Source organism: Sphaerodactylus townsendi, linkage group LG08 (genome assembly GCF_021028975.2).
Source record: "Sphaerodactylus townsendi isolate TG3544 linkage group LG08, MPM_Stown_v2.3, whole genome shotgun sequence".
In the NCBI taxonomy this organism is placed as follows: domain Eukaryota; kingdom Metazoa; phylum Chordata; class Lepidosauria; order Squamata; family Sphaerodactylidae; genus Sphaerodactylus; species Sphaerodactylus townsendi.
In genome coordinates this window covers 68,137,649-68,160,156 of record NC_059432.1, presented here as the reverse complement: position 1 = coordinate 68,160,156, position 22,508 = coordinate 68,137,649, and the positions used below count along the sequence as shown (strand labels likewise).

At 42.0% G+C, this 22,508-nt stretch overlaps 1 protein-coding gene across 1 annotated transcript in view; it reads right to left on the bottom strand.

Annotated features, from left to right (window-relative positions):
• NGEF (neuronal guanine nucleotide exchange factor) overlaps positions 1 to 22,508 on the bottom strand; it is a 49,462-nt gene that overhangs the window by 14,578 nt on the left and 12,376 nt on the right. Inside the window, 4 exon segments of the mRNA XM_048506370.1 lie at positions 1,780 to 1,940; positions 9,801 to 10,075; positions 19,098 to 19,240; positions 20,116 to 20,364. Coding sequence (XP_048362327.1) covers positions 1,780 to 1,940; positions 9,801 to 10,075; positions 19,098 to 19,240; positions 20,116 to 20,364 — 828 coding nt within the window.

Below are 22,508 nucleotides of genomic sequence, written 5' to 3'. Positions count from 1 at the left end.
ATAAGAACATAAGAACTAGCCTGCTGGATAAGACCAGAGTCCATCTAGTCCAGCATTCTGCTACTCGCAGTGGCCCACCAGGTGCCTTTGGGAGCTCACATGCAGGATGTGAAAGCAATGGCCTTCTGCTGCTGCTGCTCCTGAGCACCTGGTCTGCTAAGGCATTTGCAATCTGAGATCAAGGAGGATCAAGATTGGTAGCCATAGAGTGACTTCTCCTCCATAAATCTGTCCAAACCCTTTTTAAAGCTATCCAGGTTAGTGGCCATCACCACCTCCTGTGGCAGCATATTCCAAACACCAATCACACGTTGCGTGAAGAAGTGTTTCCTTTGATTAGTCCTAATTCTTCCCCAGCATTTTCAATGAATGCCCCCTGAATTCTAGTACAGAGAAAGAGAGAAAAATCTCTCTCTGTCAACATTTTCTACCCCATGCATAATTTTATAGACTTCAATCATATCCCCCCTCAGACGTCTCCTCTCCAAACTAAAGAGTCCCAAACGCTGCAGCCTCTCCTCATAAGGAAGGTGCTCCAATCCTTCAATCATCCTCGTTGCCCTTCTCTGCACTTTTTCTATCTCTTCGATATCCTTTTTGAGATGCGGCGACCAGAACTGAACACAGTACTCCAAGTGCAGTCGCACCACTGCTTTATTTAAGGGCATGACAATCCTTGCAGTTTTATTATCAACTCCTTTCCTAATTATCCCCAGCATCCTCTTGGGTGATCATGAAAAAAATTAACGGGGATTACAAGTGTTTGGACTTTGGTGAGGAAATTTCAGTACTCTACTTTTTCAGATATGATCAATTAAAGATCAATTTGGGACAATATCTCATCTCCCCCTTTCCTTGGAGATGAGACAAAGGCAGACAATATACGTTCCCACGAAAATTTGTGATACAGTGGAACCTTGGTAATCACCGCCTTCGGTTTACGCTAGTTTTGGAATTCGTCAGTCGCGCCCGGCCGTTTTTCTTCCTCGGTTGTTGCCGGGCACCTCAGTGTTTGCCTACGCTGTTTGCACAAATGTATGCTTTTTTGTGTAAATTTGCTACGCCGTTTGCGTAGCGCATGCGCAAACGGCATAGCCTCGGTTTATGCCGGTTTCAGAGTTCGCTGAGCGCTGCCGGAAGGATTACCGGCGATTACCGAGGTTCCACTGTACAACAAATAGGTACAGAATTTGAAAAAAATCAAGTTGCCAATAATGAGTTGCTCTGACTCTGTGGCACAAAATCATTGCATATCCAGAATATTCCATTTCCCCCGTGGCACCATCTTCAATCTGGACTTCCCTCAAGTCCTGGCTGCTTCCCCCTCCAGGCTTTCAGTTATATCAAAAAGAGGGGTGAGGTTGTATGATTGTAAGGTAGAACAGACAAATTCTTGGTTGGGTACACTACACCCTGAACCCCACCACCTCATCCCCCATTTCCCATTCCGCATAGCAAAACCATAACACCCATAGCATGGTTGAAAATTGTTTTTCCATCTGGCTTGTATGGTATTCGTATATGGCAGCTCCAGTGCAAAAGAAGAGACTGTGTAAACTGTACAGGACTTTTCTATAGAGTTGTTTTAGTGTGACACTAAAGGACAATAGTGTAATTCTCCATGAAATTAAAGCAGGAAAAAAACAATCTAGGCAGCCAGAAGACAAGCACTGGCTTCCATTACGTGACTCCAGGGACCGCAAGAAATACAAGATGGAGAAGTTCTGATCTTACAGAAGACTTTCTTTCCCACTCATAGTAATTGTTAAAGAGATTTACCGCTCACTGACTGCCATGACATCCAGGACATTGGAGAAGAGGATATGGGCCTCTGAGGGATGTAGAATCTTTTTCAGTTTCTCATTTTCCATGAAATGATATATCAGCAGGTTCAGGCTCTTGTAGTATGAAGCTTCTGAGGTGACCAATTCAAACATGGCCTGCAGAATCCCAAAACTGCATGTGAAGATACTGTTCACTTTTAACAGTGTATGAATAATTAGTATAATTGCTGTTACCAACTAATCTAGACAGTCCACACAGACCAAAAGAAATTGAGAGCATAACACACAACAAGTTAGCACTCCCTAAAAGGCATATCTAACTCTAGCTGGAAAAAGAGAGTCTGGTCAACTATTTTTTTGCAATCTGGATGAAATAAGCACATTTTTGGAAACCACTGTCCCAATCCAACCAGGAAAATCTTGTCTTGCAGTAGACACAGATGCTCATTAGTCCTATTGGCCTTGATGGATATGCAATTCAAATGGGATACTGCTTCCTATTTGCAGCTGCTACATACATGCAACAAAGGATGTTTACAGATAGATAAGGGCCTGCACAATTGAAAACATCAACACACTTTCTCCGCAGTACTGAGTCTTCAAAACATTACATTAAATTATTATTTCTCTAAGTCTATAGAAGATACGATGGCACGGGAATGTGAATGTCATTATCTCCCCATTATTCTACTGTTCTGAATTGTTAAAAATGCCACTGCATAATTTGATGTGAATTATTCCACTGACTATGACAATTACAAATGAGAAGAGAAAGGGATTGAGAACATTGTTCTATAAATGAAAGAGGAATATCTCAGAAAACAAATACATAGAGGAAAGAGGATTAACATTCAGGCTTCAACTCTATTGTGAGTTTTTAGCTATCAAGGATGAGGGTTAAATTCACAAAGTACAAACGTGGGGATAGTAAACTTTCTGTAATGCACAGCACACAGACAAAACACAGAAATAAACTAAGCATGGTGGCAAACAGTCTGAAGGGGGAAAATAATCAAAGGAAAAAAAGGAATTATTCCTTACACCTAAAAAAATTATTTCCCAATTACAGTGTGTAAAAGGCTTCCCTCTGTGATCCACCCCTGAAGATGTCAGCCACAGATGCAGGCGAAATGTTAGGAACAAGATCCACCAGACCACGGCCACACAGCCCGGGAAACCCACCAGAACCAGTCTTTCCCGATTATTGTTGTTGTCCGTTTCAAGAAAGCATTCAACAAACCAATGCCCATAAACTCACTGACTAAACCTGTCACCTTTTGTTCAAAATTTCAAATTATATTAGTAATTCAAATTATAATTAGTAATTCATGCTGATGTGGTAAGTGATAATTATCCTGATAGTAATGATTATCATAAACAGGTCTTCTTATATGGATATACAGTTTGTCACTATAGTACAAAATTAACAAATTGCAACATGACTGATTCTTACTCTGCAGCTGATTTCAGGTCAGTAAAAATCAATGACAGAATCTAGTGTTCCTGACCTTAATTTAGGAATTTGAAATTGGAATCACTGGGTCTACACATATTGGCAAGGTTGCCCCTAGTAAAAAGGCTTTGAACAATGTTATAGCTTAGAAGTGGGGTCACCCTAAGGACTTGTGGGGGCATATCATTTTCCTCACTCACACCATGACATGTTTCTCCTTCCTGAAAGTCCCCATAGTCTCTCCCTTGTCCTGCTTTTTTCTGGTCTTCCCATCCACCAGCCAACCTATCTTTATCTCCCCCAGTTCCTCTTTTCCTCCTCCCCTCCTCTTGGCAACCTCTGTCTAGGAAAACTATGGCCCAACTGTGTAATGCCAGCTGTCAGGTCAGGCCCAGTTCTGCAATAGGGATGGCTTGTAGAGGGGGCACCTCACTTTCCCCAGAATTCCACTCTTCTTTTTCTCCTCCTGGCAGTCCCATATCCTCACCTTCTCCTACTTTCTTCTCTCCTTCCAACCCAACAACCATTGCAATGGAATATCCTGTGTGCATTCTACCAAGATATTCCTCTGGGCTTTAAAATGTTGAAGCATGGGAAAGTACTACTAGATTAGAAAATCATCATAGAAACAGTGTGTTATCAGCATGTAATGAAATAAGACTGAAAATAAGCAATGTGAAGACTGAACAAGAATGTAACAGCATGTTTATGTCTGTTAAAAGAAAGATAATGTTATGGCATGAAAATGGCCTTGTTCACCCTGATGGATGACCTTTATCAGGAGAGAGACAATACTATGCTGTTGATTCCCCTTGATATCCCAGTGGCTTTTGATACCATAGATACCATATTTTGCTGGACTGGCTCCATGGAATGGGGTTAAGGGGTACTGCGTTACAGTGCTTCTCCTCCTACCTTTGGGGTCAGTTTCAGAAGATAGCATTGGGGAACACATGCTTGCACTCCTGGAAGCTCCCTTGAGGGGTTCCCCAGGGCTTGGTCCTGTCTGCTACACTGTTCAACATCTATATGAAGCTGCTGGGTGAAGTCATCAAAGGATATGGAATCGAGTGTCATCAATGTGCAGATGACATCCTGCTCTATCTTTTTATTTCATCAGAGTCAGCAAAGTGCTTCATTTGCTAGACTCCTGGAAGCAGTTATGGGCTGGATGAGGTCCAACAAACTGAGGCTGAATACAGCCAAAACACAGGTTCTCTGTATTCTGGGCTTCCAAGTCCACATGATCACAGGGCACCATGTTCTGGATGCCCCAGAAAGACCAGGTGCAAGTTCTGAGGCTGCTCCTGGATTCACTGCTGTCCCTTGAGCTTCAAGTAATAGCAGTGGCCACGAGGGCCTTTCAGTAGCTCTGTCTGATTTGCCAGCTTTGCCCATTTTTGAACAAAGGGGACCTGGCCACAGTGCTACATCCATTGGTAACCACCTGATTGGATTACTATAATGTACTCTATGTGGCACTGCCTTTGAAGACGGTCTGCAATCTGGAGTTGGTGCATCATGAGGCAGCTAGATTGTTAGCCGGTACATCTGGTCGGATGCACATTGTGCTGGTCCTTAAGGAACTGTACTGGCTCCCAGTTTGCTCCCGGGCTCAATTCAGGGTGTTGATGTTCACCTACAAAGCCCTACAAGGCTTGGGCCCTGGTTACCTGAAGGTGCACCTGTGCCCATATATAATCCACAGACACTGAGATCACAGATGGAGGCGCTCTGGGTGGTATCTCCCCCACTGAGGTGTGGGGGTGGGGGCACATCGGAGACTTCTTCCGTGATTGCCCTTAGGTTGTGGAATAGTTTACCCTATGAGATTTGCCACGTTTCTACCCTTTATGTGTTTAAGCGCATGGTGAAGATCTTCCTCTTCACCCAGGCATTTGGTTAGCCTCCTGGATGCTGTTCAGGGGGTGGGGGTTATTTTAATGTGATTTTATTGTTATTTTAATTGTATTTTATTCATGATGTTTTATTGTGGTTTTTACTGTGTGTTTAATCTTTGTAAGCTGCCTAGAGATGCTAGTACGAGGCAGGGTATAAACATAATAAGCCTAATAAATAGACAAACTTGCCTTCAAGTTCTCTTAATTCTGTGAAACAAGAAGTCCAGCATCACTATCACATTCTTGGTCATTTCCTCTATATCAGCTCAGTACAAGAATCTGAATCATGTCTTCCCTAGATTGTTCTTTTATTTTCTGCATCATTAAATTATCTTCCAAATAACTAAAAAATGTACTTGGTGATGCATGTTATTCTGTCTTGATGCTCCACAGATGTCTAGACAATTAAAGCTATTCATCAACAATGTCATTTTTATCATTATCGCATTAGTTATTTCCCCCTTTTCTTATAACCCCTGGTGGTCTAATATACTTCAGCCCAATATATTGTGCAGTTACTTTAATTTTCAATTAACCCAATTTTAAAGTAGTTTTCCTATTTATTGCAAACTCAAGCCATAAGTAATTCCTTTTTCTTTGTCTTGCATTACAATCTCTTACCAACTAGACTTCAATTATTTGCTTTCTTTATATATGCCATTCTTTCACTCTCTTTTGGTGCCTGTTTAGATAGATGCATCTAGCCTTTCCAGTATTTTCAGGGTAACCATCACTATTTTTTTAACATTTCCCATGTTTTGATGCTTTAGGATACATGGATGTTATTTTTTACTTGTGGCCTCTTGCAGTCCTGCATTCAATGAAGAAGACACTGATATGATTCCCTTTTCTAGGCAAATTTCCTAATTCTTTTCTTATAACTGTTTTGGGAATTGCTGAAGCATAGTGTTATACATAATTATACTTATCCTATAGAAGTGCAAACAGAGGTCTTTGCTGTATTGCTACTTTGGCATCCTGTACAAAACGAGCAGAGAACAGGAGGACAACTCTATCTTGCTTGCATCTAAAATCTTGGTGAAACATTCTTGATACAGAGCTTACCTATAACAACATTAAAAGCTGAGGGAACATGTCACCTGCATTAGAATAGCAGGCAAGGGAACAATCACAACTGCACTCTTCTCTGAAAAAGCTCCTTCCAGTGGCTGCTACTGTAGGGCCAGATCCCAGAGCCAAAACAAAAGTGCAGACGCCTCCTTGTGCTAGAGCGGTAAGGACTGAACACAAGGTGATGCTCTGTGCTGCTCAGGCTTTTATTGATCCAATTCAAAGTAGTCTCTCTGGTCCCCAGTAGGGGTGCCATTTAGGAAAGGCTAGAAGAGTAAGACCATCTGTGTTTCAGGTCACATGTGAATCTGCATGTCACCACACGTGATAACTCCTCTGGTTGCTATGAGGTATACAATAGAACCACAGCCATCTAATCCTGAATATATGCACGGCTAGAGTTTTGATTTTGCTACGAATGTTGACTCTCCATTCCCCTTCTCCCTACTGAAATGGTGCTCCCACTTCCTGGCATTGATGAGTTTCTCATCAGAAGTGCCATCCTTTCCCAGTTGGCCTTCCTTACTAAACAAAATAAATTGTTCATTACTAATTGACATTTGCAACTTTTTGCTCCGAAAAAAGAACTTCAGCGCTTCCTTTGATTGCCTTGTGGATTATCTGAATGCATATTCTATCACACTGATCATTTATGAGACACAGTTTGTATCAGTGCTCAACAGAATTCTCTCATGTAAATATTGAGTAATCTGGAGAAAAAATTCCTGTTGATTATATATGAAACAGTATTTTGTGATAAATTAAATTCAGAGTCTTGGAGTTAATTGCTTTTGTTTTATACCACTTTTTCCTATCTTCCCTAATCTGTCTCCCATCTATGTTTTGGCTATCTTTGAACTCTTTGTTTTTAAAAAGAACAAACTTATTTTTTTATAATTATTCAGCACATATTAATGTGTCAGAATAACCGGCCTCTCATTTTCTCTTTCCATCTCTCTTCATTATCCTTTGGTGTTTAACTCCTTAAATAATAAAATTATCTTAGCAACAGCATAAGCCATAAACAAGCATCAGACAAAAAAGCTATTCAAATGGTCACATTCTTTATGATGTGAAGGTTGGATAAAAAAGATCTTTCATGCTTAATTCTATAATGTCTGCTTTAGAAAACCCTGAGATTCTGACCTAAAATGGCTGTAGATTGAATATCACTAAATAGGAAATGAAACTAATCTTGTTGCAAAATGTGTATCAGAAATGGTTAACCTTTCCTGTGAACATGAAAGCTAGTACTAGAGGTGCAGGTCTCTCAAGATTCCTATACATTTTAGGTATTTTTAGATTCAAAAAATCAGCCCAATAAAAAGTATGGAGCTGAAACAACTGATTTGTTAGCATCTTCATAAAATAAGCTTTCTACAATGAAAAGAGGTAGGGAATCAGTAAAACGATAGTAAACAAAACCTACAAAAATCAAGAGACAAGTATGTAATGATAGTACAACGTTCATCTCAAATAATGAGATGCACCGGACAATGAAATACACTGAAGTATGCTGGACAATGAAATACATAGAAGAACGCTATTAACATTGATAGTAATGAGAGTAGACATTATAGCCTCTCCACCATAAAAAAACATACTGCAAGATTGTCTAAATTCTGTGCCTAAAAAAGTTAAATTTGCTGACAATTATAAGCCATTTTTTGCAATCACAGGAGTAACCAACAGGAGTAATGTATTGTCGAAGGCTTTCACGGCCGGAATCACTTGGGTGCTGTGTGGTTTCATGATAAACCAACCTGGACATAGAATATTATTTGAAAAAACAGAAATTCTGGACCACTCTGAAAGCCACTACGCCAGACTACACAGAGAAGCAATTGAAATCCATAAGCACATGGACAATTTTAACAGGAAGGAAGAAACTATGAAAATGAACAGAACTTGGCTGCCAGTGTTGAAAAATACTAGAGTCAAGACAGTGTCTAACCAGCTCCACACAAACACAGGATGACCATAGACAAAAGAAACAAAGGCCAGGATACTTCTATTCAGATGCTCCCACCAGTGACCTTGCTATCTCCATTGACACTCCCATGCTATAGTCTTCATTGTTACTCATACTTCTATTCAGATGCCCTCAACTATTGACCTGGTTGCCTTCTTTGTTACTCACAGACAAGGTTTCTCCACCCACCCTGGACACTCCAACAGATACATATACTCCACTTGCTTTCCCAACATCAGATCCTCTGAAGATGCCAGCCACAGATGCCGGCGAAACGTCAGGAGAGAATGCTGCTAGAACACGGCCATACAGCCCGGAAACCACACAGCACCCAACAGGAGTAACTTCCTTGAACATGAAATCAGAGGCTCTCAGGATACTAAATTCTGAGCCAAGAACTGTATTCCATTCTTTTCTTGTTAAGAACACACACCAATTGCCACAAAAGATTAAATGCCTATCTGTTCCATCATTCTATCTTTCACAGTAAATGCCTCTAGGTAGCTCACAGACAGAACACTACAGTGATCATCCATTTCTATTGCTTGTCCCAAGCATCAGGTAAACAGAAGAATCTTGTATCCACTATATCAAGCAAATGGAACCTCTCTGATTCAAATAACCACAAACTTTAAAACAGATCAGACAAGTGGGTAAGATCACTGCATTTTGGAGCAACAAATTTCACTATTTACTTTGTTTTGTTTGCTCTAAACCTGCGAAATTCACTGGTTGACTTCAGATTGCAGGACACTGCTTTAATCTCTGTTCACTCTTTTTGCACATCATCTATAGTTTGCAATTCTCAACACATTTATTTTGGGTTAAAATGGGTGAAAATTGTACACAGCATTCCAAATGTGGCTAAGGGATCCTCCCTACCTACAAACTTGCTGACAATTTTTTTAAAAATCAAACATGTTGGGGGGTTAAGCCTTCCTTTTCTAGAAGCATATTGATTTTTATTCTTCGTATCTAGCCTTAATAATGCTTTCTACCAATGTACCTGGGGACTTGTTAAACTGACAGACCTAAAATTTCCCAGGTTCCCTCTTCCTTGAGATCCTTATGCAAAAGTGATATAATATTGGCTAGCTTTCAATTTAGTTCTCATGATAAGTTACTGATTTTAGTTAAAGAATCAACAATTGAACACGTGAGTTTTTAAAGGCCTATTGGGTGAACGTCATGCATTTTGGTGACTTGTTACTGTTTAATTTCTTAGTTATGGCATACATCTCATCTTATGCATGGCCCCCAAATAATAGTTCAGAACTGGGCATTTCTTCAGTATTTTCCACAATGAGAACTTGTGCAAAGAATTAACTTTCCTCTGCAATTTTCTTCCATAATTTCAGTGTTCCTTAACATCTTTAGCAGTTTTAGTCATGGCTATATCGCCTGTTGAAAGTACTTCTCCTAATACAATCTTATATCATAGAGGCCACAGACAAAAGAGAAAGAATGTGCCCTTGACTCTTTCTTTTGGAAAAAAAGAGAATCAGTTAAACCTTGCAAAACAGTATCTTAATAATACCTCAACTTTATTCCTAAATTGTGCCTTTTTGTATTAAATGACTTAAGTCACAACATTCACTAGCATGGCAAAGAGCTGTTACCTCTTGAAGTTTGATCTCATCTGGCTGAAGAATATTCAGAACACCACTGCTTCTGACTTCTGGAAGATCTTGCCATAAGTTAAACCTGGAAGTGGAGTTTCTGAGCACGTTAAACTGGGGAACTGCCTTGTTTTCCACTATATCTGTAGATTCTTTTTCTGATGGTGTCTCCTCTGTAGCTGTGCACTCTTCAGTATCTGTCTGTGAATCCTGCAGTCGCCTAGTTTCTATCTCCTGACGTGTGGACTTATCCCGATATTCTTGATACAAGAGCCCTGGAAAGCAACAGATAAAAATGTGACTGAATGAAGTAATCTACTTGCTTCACGAAGGCTGATTTTTCACAGTAAAAATGCCCTGTTGTTAGCACGGAGAATAGTCTGGTGCAGCCGGGAGTTCTTCATGGCTTCCTGTGCTGCAGCGTGTCTGCCACGGCACCACCCTGCAATACTGACTTTGCTGCATGAATTTCCAGAACTGCCAAATTTAAGGTTCTTTTGAAATGCCCCTTTGTGGCTTCTGCTGCCATGAAAAACTCCACAGCAGCAGAACCTGGGCCATTTTTCCCGCCTCACCACTCTGGCCCACCCCACCAATGAACAGGCGTGAGAATCAGCACCCTCCCCTTCTTGCAGTGGAAAAAAAACAGAGGGAGAAACCTTGGGTTTTTTCACAGAAAAGCGGCGTGTGCAGGCGCTGCAAATGGGAGGGTGACGATTCTCTCGCTCACGCAAGGATTTTAGACCGGGGTGGAGGACAGCGATTCCCTTGCACATGCAAGGATTTTAGACAGCGGGGGGCCCAGGGCACCGATTCTCAGCACCTGTTTTGTGTTCTAAGTAATTTAAAAGTAAAATAGTGAATGTGAGTGGGAACGGGGGGAGATTTAGCCAATCAGAACGTGGGAAACGGAGGTTGTCTGTGCATGCGTGGAAGACATTGAGGAGGAGCTCGTGGTGCAAATGGAGAAGCACCAGGCTCATGAAGAAACAGTTGGGGCATAATGCACTAGTCCTGCATCAAATCCCAGGAAGAACCAGGGAGCAGAGAAGAGTCAAAAGCAGGGCAAAAAATGCCACAGCAGGTACATTCCCAGATCTACCACGGGGCCAATCAGCCTAAGTTCTATATTTGTGTTGGAGGACAAAGTCTTCTCTCCCCCCCACACTATAAACTGGGAGTTTTGTTACGTATGATGTTGCCACAGGAAATGAGGAGACCTGCCCCCTCATCTCATAGGCTGGGCCTTCCCCAAACAGACTGGTTTTATACCCAGAAAGTGGTGGGGGACAAGAATGGAGAGCCTGCAGGATCTTCTTCCCAGCCATCCTCTTTCAAGGATTGTGGGTTGACAGTAGCTGTGGTAGGCTTTTGGTAGCCGAGATTTATGGCAGGGAACTTAGAGTGCATTCTAAACTTTCACAAAAGGAGAAGAGTTTGGGGGGTTGACGAGTGTTAATGGTTTAAAATGCCTGATGTGCCCCTTTCCCCCTTTCCCTTCCTTGTGCCTTGCAGCTGAGGTGCTGCAAGACCTGGAGCAGCCGGGAGATGAAGGGGGTAGAGGGGAAGTTGGGCTCGTCTCCCCTCACTTTAAAAATGGGTGCCGTGTTATGCTTGGCTCTGCCAAAAGCCATGAGTAGACCTACCCCTACATCTCATAGGCTTGGCCTTCCCCAAAGAGTCTGATTTTACACCTTGGGAAAGGGATGTGGAACAAGAATGGAAGGCCTGTTCACATGCATTATGTACCATCAAGTCGCTTCTGACGTATGAATCAATGTTCCCCAAAATATCCTTTTATGAACAGCCTTGCTCAGGTCATGTAAACTGAGCACTGGGTTAACTTCATTGATTAACTTCATTGAGTTAATCCATGTCATTTTGGGTTTTCCTACTGTCTTCAACATTTCCCAGCACTATTGTTTTTCTAGTGAGTTTTTACCAGTGACTATGAGCCCCATCGGGGGGGGGGGGATCTGCCAACACACGGGACACTTATCCCAGTGGAGGGGCAAGACCACCAGTGCATGGCCTCCACAGCCCTCTCTGGCATTGAGATGTGGCACCAGACACAGGCCAGCGTCCCAGTGCCCCTGCTGTCTCCACCAGAATAGTGGGGCAGGCTGGGGAAGGAGTCCCTCCCGGGCATTTGGTGTCTGGCAGCTGAAAGTTGAGACTTAAGTCACTCTTTTGCAGGGTGTAAGTCTTTTAAGACCAACGGGGCTTCTTGGTAGCGGGGAGGCTTTCTCACTTTTGAAATCTCCCCAGGCTGCCAGAAAGCCCCTTTGGGAGTGGCAGGGCGGGGCAGCACAACCACAGCACTGCAGCCCACTACCTGGACTCATGGATGGGGCTGTAAAGCACAGTAGCTTCAGTTTAGTCATTTTAGCTTCTAGCAACATAATTACCAGATAAAGGTTTTCTTGGGCTGTACTTTATCAGGTAGCAAAGGAGTATGTGATGTGTCTGATGTTTCTCTTGTCAATGTGTGGTGTATTTCAAAGTCCAAGAAAAGGCTAGGGTGACAAGCTTTCCCATTGGAGTGGGTTTTTATGTGTGAGGAGGGACGGAAGAAATATTTAAAAAATATAGATACATAAAATAATGTAAAAGTGTAATTATTCATAAATGATTCATAGAGGTCAACATAATTTATCCTACCATTTAAAAAAGTTGTTCATTAGATATGTATATATAGAGAAAAATATGTATTTAATAAATCAAGGGCATTATTTTGTACTTTTGCCCTGCTTCAAAAAATGTAGATCTGGCCCTGGCATCCATTAATAAGTTAGCTTTAGTGCTCAGTTTTAACAAAGAAATGAAGTTAGCACACACCACTATTGAACAACACAACAGTTTCAATTACATATTATTTTAAAACTAGAATCATAGTAAAGAATGGGTCACCTCTGAATCTATTATGTAAGAACAACTGTAGCAAATATGCTCTACAGCCAGAAACAGAAATGTAATTAAAGAAAGATTGTTCCCTGTACCATTGCGGAAGTAGAATTCAGCAGCTATGTTGGGACTGCAGATACATGAATACAAATAAAAGCTTATAATTGCAAATTAGAAACTGTTTGCTACAGCTCACCATGAGTCCTTAGAAAACAATAAATTATTTTGCTTTGTGGAAATTGGATGTTTCATGCCCTTATGAGGTAAAACTTAGACCTGAGATAATCATAACTGCTAATCTCTCATCAGCTGTAGGTAATGAACCTTCTGGCTATAGCCAGAAAAACTCAAAGTAAGGATAATTGGAATCTTATAAATGTCAGACAATGTTGAATTATTCTTAATATTTTCTGTCCAAAGCACAGAAAGTCCATTTCGACTTGAATTGTCCAAAAGACAAAAAGTCAACTGCAGATCGATCAGCTCCAGATAGCTAAGTCATGATATCAAAGCAAAACAAATGAGCTGAAACTCAATAACTACTTGCCTGTTCAATCAGGAGAAAAAATTTCCCAGTCTAAATATGATGACCAGTCAGATTCCATACATGAATAAACACCATCCCTGTAGACTTCCCAAGACAAATTTTATTGGGGCAGGTTTTATGCAACTGTACATTTTTTAAGTTGTCAAACTCAGTGCTACCTCAGAGGAATGTAAAAAAGGGGACTAGATTATATTCAGTGGGGAAGTGGGTGGAACCATCCAAATTCAAATGGGCTACAATTGAAGTATCAAAATAAAGATCTAAAAATGTATAAATACATCTAGCACTCTCTTCAGCAAACGGAAGTCTTTTCTCCTGCAGCTGTCCTGGCAACAGAGTATTCTAGAATATTATGCCATTAATAGGTATAAGTCTGCAGATAGTAACTGTAGACACAAAAGCACTAAAGCAACATATTCTTGGCAATCCAAATCCATTCGGAGACAGGGTCTGTAATCACCATGAGGTGCCAAATATACATTGTATGTATGAAATAGCCAAATATACATTGTATGTATGATGGCATTGATGGGTTGGATCCAGCAAAAGGTGCTAACATTCACAGATCTTTCCTGTGTGTTCTTCCCTTCCCCTACCCCAGGACTTCTTTCCCATTCCAGGAAGTTTATTCCAGGGCCTCAGTAGACTAACAGCCAAGAAGATCAAGAGTCTGCACTTGAGCTGGGAAAGGAAATGAAAGGGAATGAAATCACTCTTTCTTCTTCACTGATGGAACAGGAAGAAGGGAGAGACCTTTGATCCCTTCCCTGTCTCAACTGCAGCCTCCTGATCCACACAGCTGTTATTCCAAGTGGGCCCTGTGACCCTGGAATGAACTTTTTGGGGTCAGAAAGGATTACTCACAGAAGAATAAGGGAAAGATCTGTAGATCCTTGCATCTGTGGATATAGATCCAACATTGCATCCAAACCATTATTTGACAGCACAGCTAGAAGTGAGTTTCATATCATGATTTGGTTCCTTCCTTTTTTTGCAATCAAATTGCAACCCATAGGGTTTTTGAGGCAAGAGGTGTTAGAGGTGATTTGCCATTATGTGCCTCTCCGTAGCGACCCTGGTATTTCACGGTAGACTCCCATCCAAATACTGATCAGGGCTGACCCTGCTTATATTCCCAAATCTGATGAGATTGGGCTACTCTGGACAATCCGAGCAGGGACCAGCCAAACATATCAAAATAGCAGGATGGGGTGAAAAAAATAGGAAGATCATACTGAAGTAACTTTAAATGGTTACAGAGTCTAATTTAGTCAGTTTATAAACATGTTGAAAAGGAAATGATATAACACAGAAATTTGGGGGATCATGCAATTCACAGAAAAGTCAACAGTCAATATACTTTATGACCATCCCATTAAGATCAAGTTATAAAATTCAATTTCACAAATGCCCCTCAGTTCCTAATGTCATGATTAACAACATAAATGGCTGCTTAAAGATCTTATGCAAAAGTAATAAAGTACAATCTTCTCATCAATCTTTACATCATCATCATCATCATCATCATCTTCAAATCAACAAAATCAACATCTGTCAGATTCAGAAGGCAGCCCTGCTGGGATCCACATGAATACTATGTCAATACAGTACAATGCCCTAGGCCTCTGGGTGAGGCTTGAATTGTAATGAAAAGCCAACAACCAGCTAAAGAACTGGCAGCTGTGATATTGAACAAAATTAAATAATAATATGGACAGAGTGTTGGTGCATAGTACACTGGACATCACAGTGATAGAGGACAAGAAAGCGTCTATCATCAATATAGCACTATCTGATGACAGCAGGATCGATGAAAAAGAATATGGGAAGGTCACTAAATACCACGATTTGAAAATCGATATTCAGTGACTATGGTACAAACCAGCTGAGGTTGTCCCAGTGGTAATTGAAACTTGGGGCGCCACACCAAAAACACTAGGGCAGCACTTGAAACATCTTCAAATCGATAAAATCTACATTTGTCAGATTCAAAAGGCAGCCCTGCGGAGATCTGCATGAATGCTACACCAATACATTACAACATCCTAGGTCTTTGGGTGAGGCTCAAATTGCAATAAAAGGCCAACAACCAGCTAAAGAACTAGCAGCTGTGATATTTTAAAATAGTTTAATAATACTAATAATAATTTTGCAGCTGGATAACATCAAGCATGGGCAAGTGAAGACTGTTGTCAGCAGAGAGTACACCCAGAGGGTCAGGAAAATTTTGAAATCTAAATTAAATGGCGGGAATACCATCAAGGCCATCAACATCTGGGCCATAGCCGTTATCAGGTACACTGCAAGAATCATCAACTGGACACAGGCTGAGTTGGAAGCACTGGATAGAAAAACAAGGAAGCTTATGACAATGCACCATGCCTTATACCCACGCAGTGATACTGATAGATTATACCTTCCCCGGAGATCTGGAGGCAGGGGCTTACTGCAAGTACAGCAAACAGTGGAAGAAGAGAAGCATGCACTGGCTGATTACGTGAAGGAAAATCAAGAACAGGCATTGATTGAAGTGAAGAACAGACATTTGCTGCAAACCCAGAAAACCAAACAAGAATACAGAAAAAATGTGATTAAAATGAGGACTGAAAGCTGGCACAACAAAGCACTGCACGGCCAATTTCTGGAGAAAATCAAAGACAAGGTGGATAATGAAAAGACCTGGCTGTGAAGTTAACAACTGGAACTCTGAAAAAGGAAACTGAATCCCTGATTTTTAGTCCAAGAGCAAGCCATCAGAACAAATTCGATCAAGGCCAAAATCGAAAAATCCTCAGATGATGCAAAATGCAGATTGTGCAAAGAAGCTGATGAAACTGTAGATCATATCCTCAGCTGCTGCAAAAAGATTGCCCAGACTGAGTACAAACAGAGACACAACTCAGCGGCCAACATGATCCACTGGAATTTATGCAAGAACTACAACATAAGAACAGCTAAGAACTGGTGGGAACATTGTCCACAGAAAGTAATGGAAAATGAGAAGGTCAAGATCCTGTGGGACTTTCGAATCCAAACGGACGAAGTGTTGAAACACAATACACCAGACATCACTGTGATCGAGGACAAGAAAGTGAGCATCATCAACATAGCGGTCCCCAGTGACAGCAGGGTCATTGAAAAAGAACATGAGAAGGTCACTAGATACCGCGATTTGAAAATTGAGCTTCAGCGTCTATCGCACAAACCAGCTGAGGTCGTCCCAGTGGTTATCGGCATGCTGGGTGACCATCCCCAAAAAACACCAGGAGCAGCACTTTGAAAACATCTTCGAATTGACAAAATTAACATTGGTCAAATTCAGAAGGCAGCCCTGCTGGGATCCGCACGAATACTACGCCGATACATTACAACTTCCTAGGCCTCTGGGTGAGGCTCGAATTGTAATGAAGGCCAACAACCAGCTAAAGATCTGGCAGCTGTAAAATCTACAACAACAACAATAACATCCCATTATTTTTCAGAATATGGGACTGCAAGAATTCTGCAACATTCAGTAAAATTTTTGTTTTGGATTCTCAGTGGCTGTATCCTACAAGAGAACAGCAAAATCCTGCATTATAACATTTACATTTTAATATCTAGTACCAGTAATAAAGCTAGTACTAAAATTCCTGCTTCAGAAAACTATTTTCTCAGAATATTAATTTGTATGTATGTGGAACACAAATTAATGGGTTGAATCCAGTGATCTGTAGGCAGAAGGAAAAATATTTTATTGCCTTCCCCCTGTCTGCTACCGGTCCTGCCCAGTCCTTGGAAAGTTATTTCCTGATCATGGGACTCATGTGGATTAAATCATCCTTTCCTCTTTCTGTGAGCAAAGGGAATGAATTAATCTCCTTCCCACTCCTCGCTATAGCCTACTGACCCAAATCGTTATTAGTTCATGTGGTCCGTGACTTCAGGGAGCACTTTTCCCAAATTGCAAAAGAACTGCTGGAAAGGAGAGAAATGTGGCAAAAAAATCAATGTATAAAAGTGTGTTGTATTAACAGAGTGCTGGATCCAACCCAGTCGTTCTAAAACATAGACATCTGTGCTAATTTGCAAAAATAATTTAAATTATTTCCCTTTCGGTTTAATTAAACTGTAATTTATACAACTGTTTGTACATAAATCCATGCCAAACACTTCAATATTCCTTTACGCCAAGCTATATTTAGTTTATCATCTTTGATCAACACATAATTTATAATGGGAAGACTGCCATAAGGAATATTTTTGCATGCTGTGAGCGCATGCAGTAATCTCTTCTTTCTGAAACACTATGCAAAATGGGATTAAAATAGCAATAGGAGAAGCTGTACCTTGGAAACCATGCCCTTTCCTGTTAGCTTCCCACACTTTACGGAAAAGGAGAGATTACACTTAAATGTATTACGCTGCTCTAGCAGAACACTACTTACATAATTCCTCTTGAACTATTTTGTTGGATGTTTTCAGTAAATGTTGAAATGACTATTAATAATCTAGGTACATTTAGCATTGAACAAGACACTGAATATGGAAAAGGAACAAATCTTTACTGATAGCAGCTGAAGCTCAGTATCAACTGAATTCAATATGATTATTAGTCTGAAACTGAAGTAATATACCCGGAATACAGGCAGGACCTTTCACCATCAGTTTAATGAGAACTAATAAACCACCATATTGAAAGAAGTAGAATAATTCAGTTTAGAGATTAAAAGAATCTGAAGATCCTATCCACTGCACTAGGAGTATCTTACCTATTCATGATGTCAGGATTTTGTATACACAATCCAAATACAACTGTCTTAAATATAAAAAAGAGGAAGTTGTTTACACTACTAAATTCCAAGTTTCCGCCCATTTTAAGAGTCTTCCTGACTTCCATTACTGCTCTAGACTAACAAGGGCATCTGACTTCCACTGCATAGAACTGGTAATAACAGTGTTAAAGATAAGATTTAAGTTTTGAATTCAATGTTGATGAGATATTAGCAAAATAGAAAACTTTTAACTTCTTGTGTGAACTTCTGGAACCAACAAGAATATTTAGACTGCAATTTGACTACGTTCTATGAAAGAGGAGCAATAGATATAGCATCTACAGCTGCTGAGACCCTCTGTTGATGAGAAATGGTGACCCAGAACAATGCTTAGATCACCTCTTTTTTAGAGGAAGAATTCTTCTCAAAGGTGTAACAGCACAATCCTCAATTTTTGTTACAAATTTCAGTTCAAGATCCTTTCTGACATGTATTATTTTTCTTTATTGTATATGTAGACTCCATTTATTGACTGAAATAGAAATATATAGGAATGTAATGTATTTTTAATGTTAGTTTTCCATTTTCAGTCAGCCAACCTTCTGCCCTATATATGTTTGTTATAGCACGTTGATAGTCTGATATGCCCACTTTGACAACAGATATACTAAAAACACATATTTTCTCAAAAATTAAGTTCCATTTTGTTCGATAGGACTAAAAAACAACTTTCATGTCACATGCAAGTGTATATACTAGAATCCTGTCACCATGTTTTGTTTTTTGGGGGGAGGGGACAACTGAAAGAGAAGCAGTCACATCAACTCTACCCCTCCCCAGTGCTTGTTAGTAAGAGCAACTACTCATGTGAAGATCTATAACTGGAAAAGCAGTGTGGGCAGGGGCAACTGAAGTTGGGAGAGTAGGCTGCAATGAGTTTAGCACCCCCTCCCTGTGCCATTTCTCCGTTTCCTCCCATGCCCACTTTTTCCCCAAACAAAACATGGTGTCAGAGCTTCAGCATGTTCACTTGCACAAAACTTGAAGTTAGCCCTTCGTTCCCTGGACTGCAGCCTATTGTGTTCCCCTTACCTATTTGCTCAATGAAGTTTTTCCAGGAGTCGGCTGTCATAGGGTGAATCATCTGCAGGCCCTCTGGGAAAACAGCAGAACAGTCTTGAAGCACAGGGCTCTCTTCAAGAATAGGAACTGGTCCAGCCATGGAAGGGGATCCACTTTGGGAAACAGAAAAAAAACTCTATAGTCACCTGCTGTGGACACAAGAAAAAGGGGGCAGGCTGGTAAAGGCAAAGCAGGTCGGGAGCAGGTCAGCGTCCACCAATAGCAGAAACTGCATCAACATTAAGGGGATGATTAAGGGGATGGAAATAAACGAATCCCAACTTAGGTCTCCGTAGCTAGCCCATAGCTGTTCTTCTGTGTTTCTCTCAGCACACTTTGTTTCCTATATCTATTAAACGGTTTTAACAAAGAAGCAGACTGGAATGGAGAGTGATGGGGAGAGGCAAAAAATGGGGGAGTTCAAGTCCACAACACGGAAGGAGGGGAAGGGGATAAGGCTCTCAGTGGGAGACATAAATTTGTGACAATAATTTTTTTAAAAAAAATTAAAGGTGCCAGGGCTCAATCATTCCCCAAATGTTCACACCCCACCCACCCTGACATGCTTTCACCCTGCTCCCTGATCTGTAAAGAATCTTGGTTACAGCCTCTGTCGCAAACTCAGGCTGCGGGTGCTCGAAAGCACTAGCAGCAAAAGCCGACAGCCGATTTGGGGCATTGAAGGCGCTGGTCCCGTTCGCCAGAGGTGCAAGGAAAGGGGGACTGGCTGGTAAAGGCAAAGCAGGTCGGGAGCAGCAGTGAGGAGGACCGCGGAGCCAGTCGGTGCTGCCCCGCAAGCCAGGTGTTCGGGGGACCAGGCAGTGCCCTCGTTCCCTACAGGGGGCGGCCAGTCGAGGAGTGCCTGCGGGAGCCCAAGTTCCCCAGCTGGGATCTTGTCGGTCAGCCGGGCAGCGGCCGGAGGGGGAGGCACCTGCGTGGGACGAGCAGAGTTTGTCCTGCTTCGAAGAAGTCTCCTCCACGCCCTCACCTGCCAGCCGAGCGGGCTCCGGCCACGCTCTCCGCGGAGCCTTCATGGTCCAAGGCGCAGGCGGCGCTGAGCGCGGCGGCCAGCAGCTCCATGCGAAGCGGTGCAGACGACGGCAGCGACAGTAGCAGCGGGTCCGGCAGCGAGCGGTGGCTGCTGCTGCTGCTGCTGCCACGGAGCGATTCCGCAGCAAGCGCGGGGCTGAGGGAGTCCGGATGGTTGCCACGGCAACCGGGGTGGGAAGGGAGCAGCCTGCGCGGGAGGGGAAAAAAAGAGAGCATGAGGGGGCTGGAGGCAAACGTCGCTCCCTTTTCTGCAGCCCCACCGCCCCCTCAGCCCTGGCCTCTGTACCAGCGCTCCTTCCCCAGAGCTCCCACCTTGAGAAACCGTGCCCCCCCCCCACTAGTCACCTTTTGAAGAAAGGCTGAGAAGTAACCAGCCTGAGAACCGAGACCCCGCTCCCAGAGGGTCCCCTCAGAAAGTCCTGTTCCCACTGGGGCCCCAGACGCGCGCCTGACCCCACAAGACCCCAAGAGGACTGCCTCACAACAACTCCTCGAAGAATTCTCGGAAACAACCTCGTTATCTTGCACCATCCCTATGAAGAGAGACTTTACACGCAGAGGTCTCTAGTGAGCCCCACCCCACTCCCTGGTTCAAATGCAGAAAGGCAGAAGACTCCCGCTGGGAGCCGTTCCAAGATTGGGAAGGCATTTAGAAGATATTATAGTAGTTGTTTTAGAGTCTATAAAATTTAAGGTGGGAAACTAATGTTCATTTGAAGCTGCCCTCTGAATGGAACGATATATTCACTGGCCAGCCACTTACTGGCAAAAACGCTTCTAGGTGTTAGCCTAGTCCTGCTACCTGGAAGCCTTTTAGCTGGAGAAACCAAACACTGGGTCTCCCAAGCCTGGCAGCCAGTTTTGAAGACTCAGAATCACTTAATACAATTTTTTAATTAACCAGTTTACTTGTGGTTGAGCTTCACACCAGCCTTCAACCTTTCAGTCCAAACAAGTGATGAAGTAGGGAATCAACTCCCCCTTTAAAGAAAGCTAATAGGCAAAACCAACAACTGCCCACACATGTGCTTTCTCTGTTGTGAAATGCCAAACCTATGGAATGGCCTGCCTTGTTTAGGTCAAGGAGACTCTCACCTTCCTGGCATTTGCAAATTATGCGAAACTGAATTAAGAGTGTTTTTCTACATAGGTAACAGGGTTATAGTATAATAAAAGTGAGGGGAGGCATGCAAGGGAGGGGGAGGGGGAGGGGGCCGAGATCTGGACATGGCCCTCCCTCCCTCCCTCGTAGGAGGGGGAGGTATAATAAAATATATAATAAAATGGTTCAGAAAGCTACTTGGGTAAGAGGTTAGGGACTGCAGTGTATACTGCTGTGCACAGCTTGAGCTGCCTGTTTATGTATTTTTGCATTGTTGAAAGAAGAAGAAGAGTTTAGATTTATATCCCCCCCTTTCTCTCCTGTAAGGAGACTCAAAGGGGCTGACAATCTCCTTTCCCTTCCCCCCTCACAACAAACACCCTGTGAAGGGGGGTGGGCAGAGAGAGCTCCGAAAAGCTGTGACTAACCAAGGTCACCCAGCTGGCATGTGTTAGAGCACACAGGCTAATCTGAATTCCACAGCTGAAGCGGCAGAGCGGAGAATCAAGCTCGGTTCTTCCAGATTAGAGTACACCTACTCTTAACCATTACGCCACTGCTGCTCAATGTTAATATTTATGCTTTGCATCAATTTTGTTTTCACATTTCTGGTTGGTTTAAGAATGGTTTCTACAATCTGAATCCCTTGCATTGTTTATTGGATGTTCTGTCCTGTTGATTGCATTGCCTTACTCTGTGTCCCAGTGAGAAAAGCAAACTATAAATAAATAAAATCCCATACATTTGTAATCCTTTAAGGTGTCGCAAGGCCCTTTGTTATTTCAAATATCCTTTGTGATTTCAGCAGTGTATCAAACAGCAGATTAAAAATGTGTATGAACTACACTGAAGTAAAAGGTATGTTGTGCTGTGGTATTAGCCAAACTAAGAAATTAGTATCTATTATACAGCCTAGAAGAGAGGTTTTTGTAAGTTGGGGAAAATAGGTTTTGCATTCATGACACAAATGAGATCACCCTGTTTAGAGACAGCATATCTAGGGCAAATAATGGTTGATAGTGATCCCAGCGCTGTATGTTCTCTGTGAGTTTATCAGGGCATGGAACTGTGGCTGATCATTTTTGGAAAGACGGTGCTGTGCTATATAGACATTAGGTTTAACCAACCAAGGCACTTTGATGTTCATATAATATCCAATGTATTTTCCTGCAAGCTGGAGTGTAGGAGGAGAATTATTTTCTTCAATCTCTTTCTATTTTGATGCATAA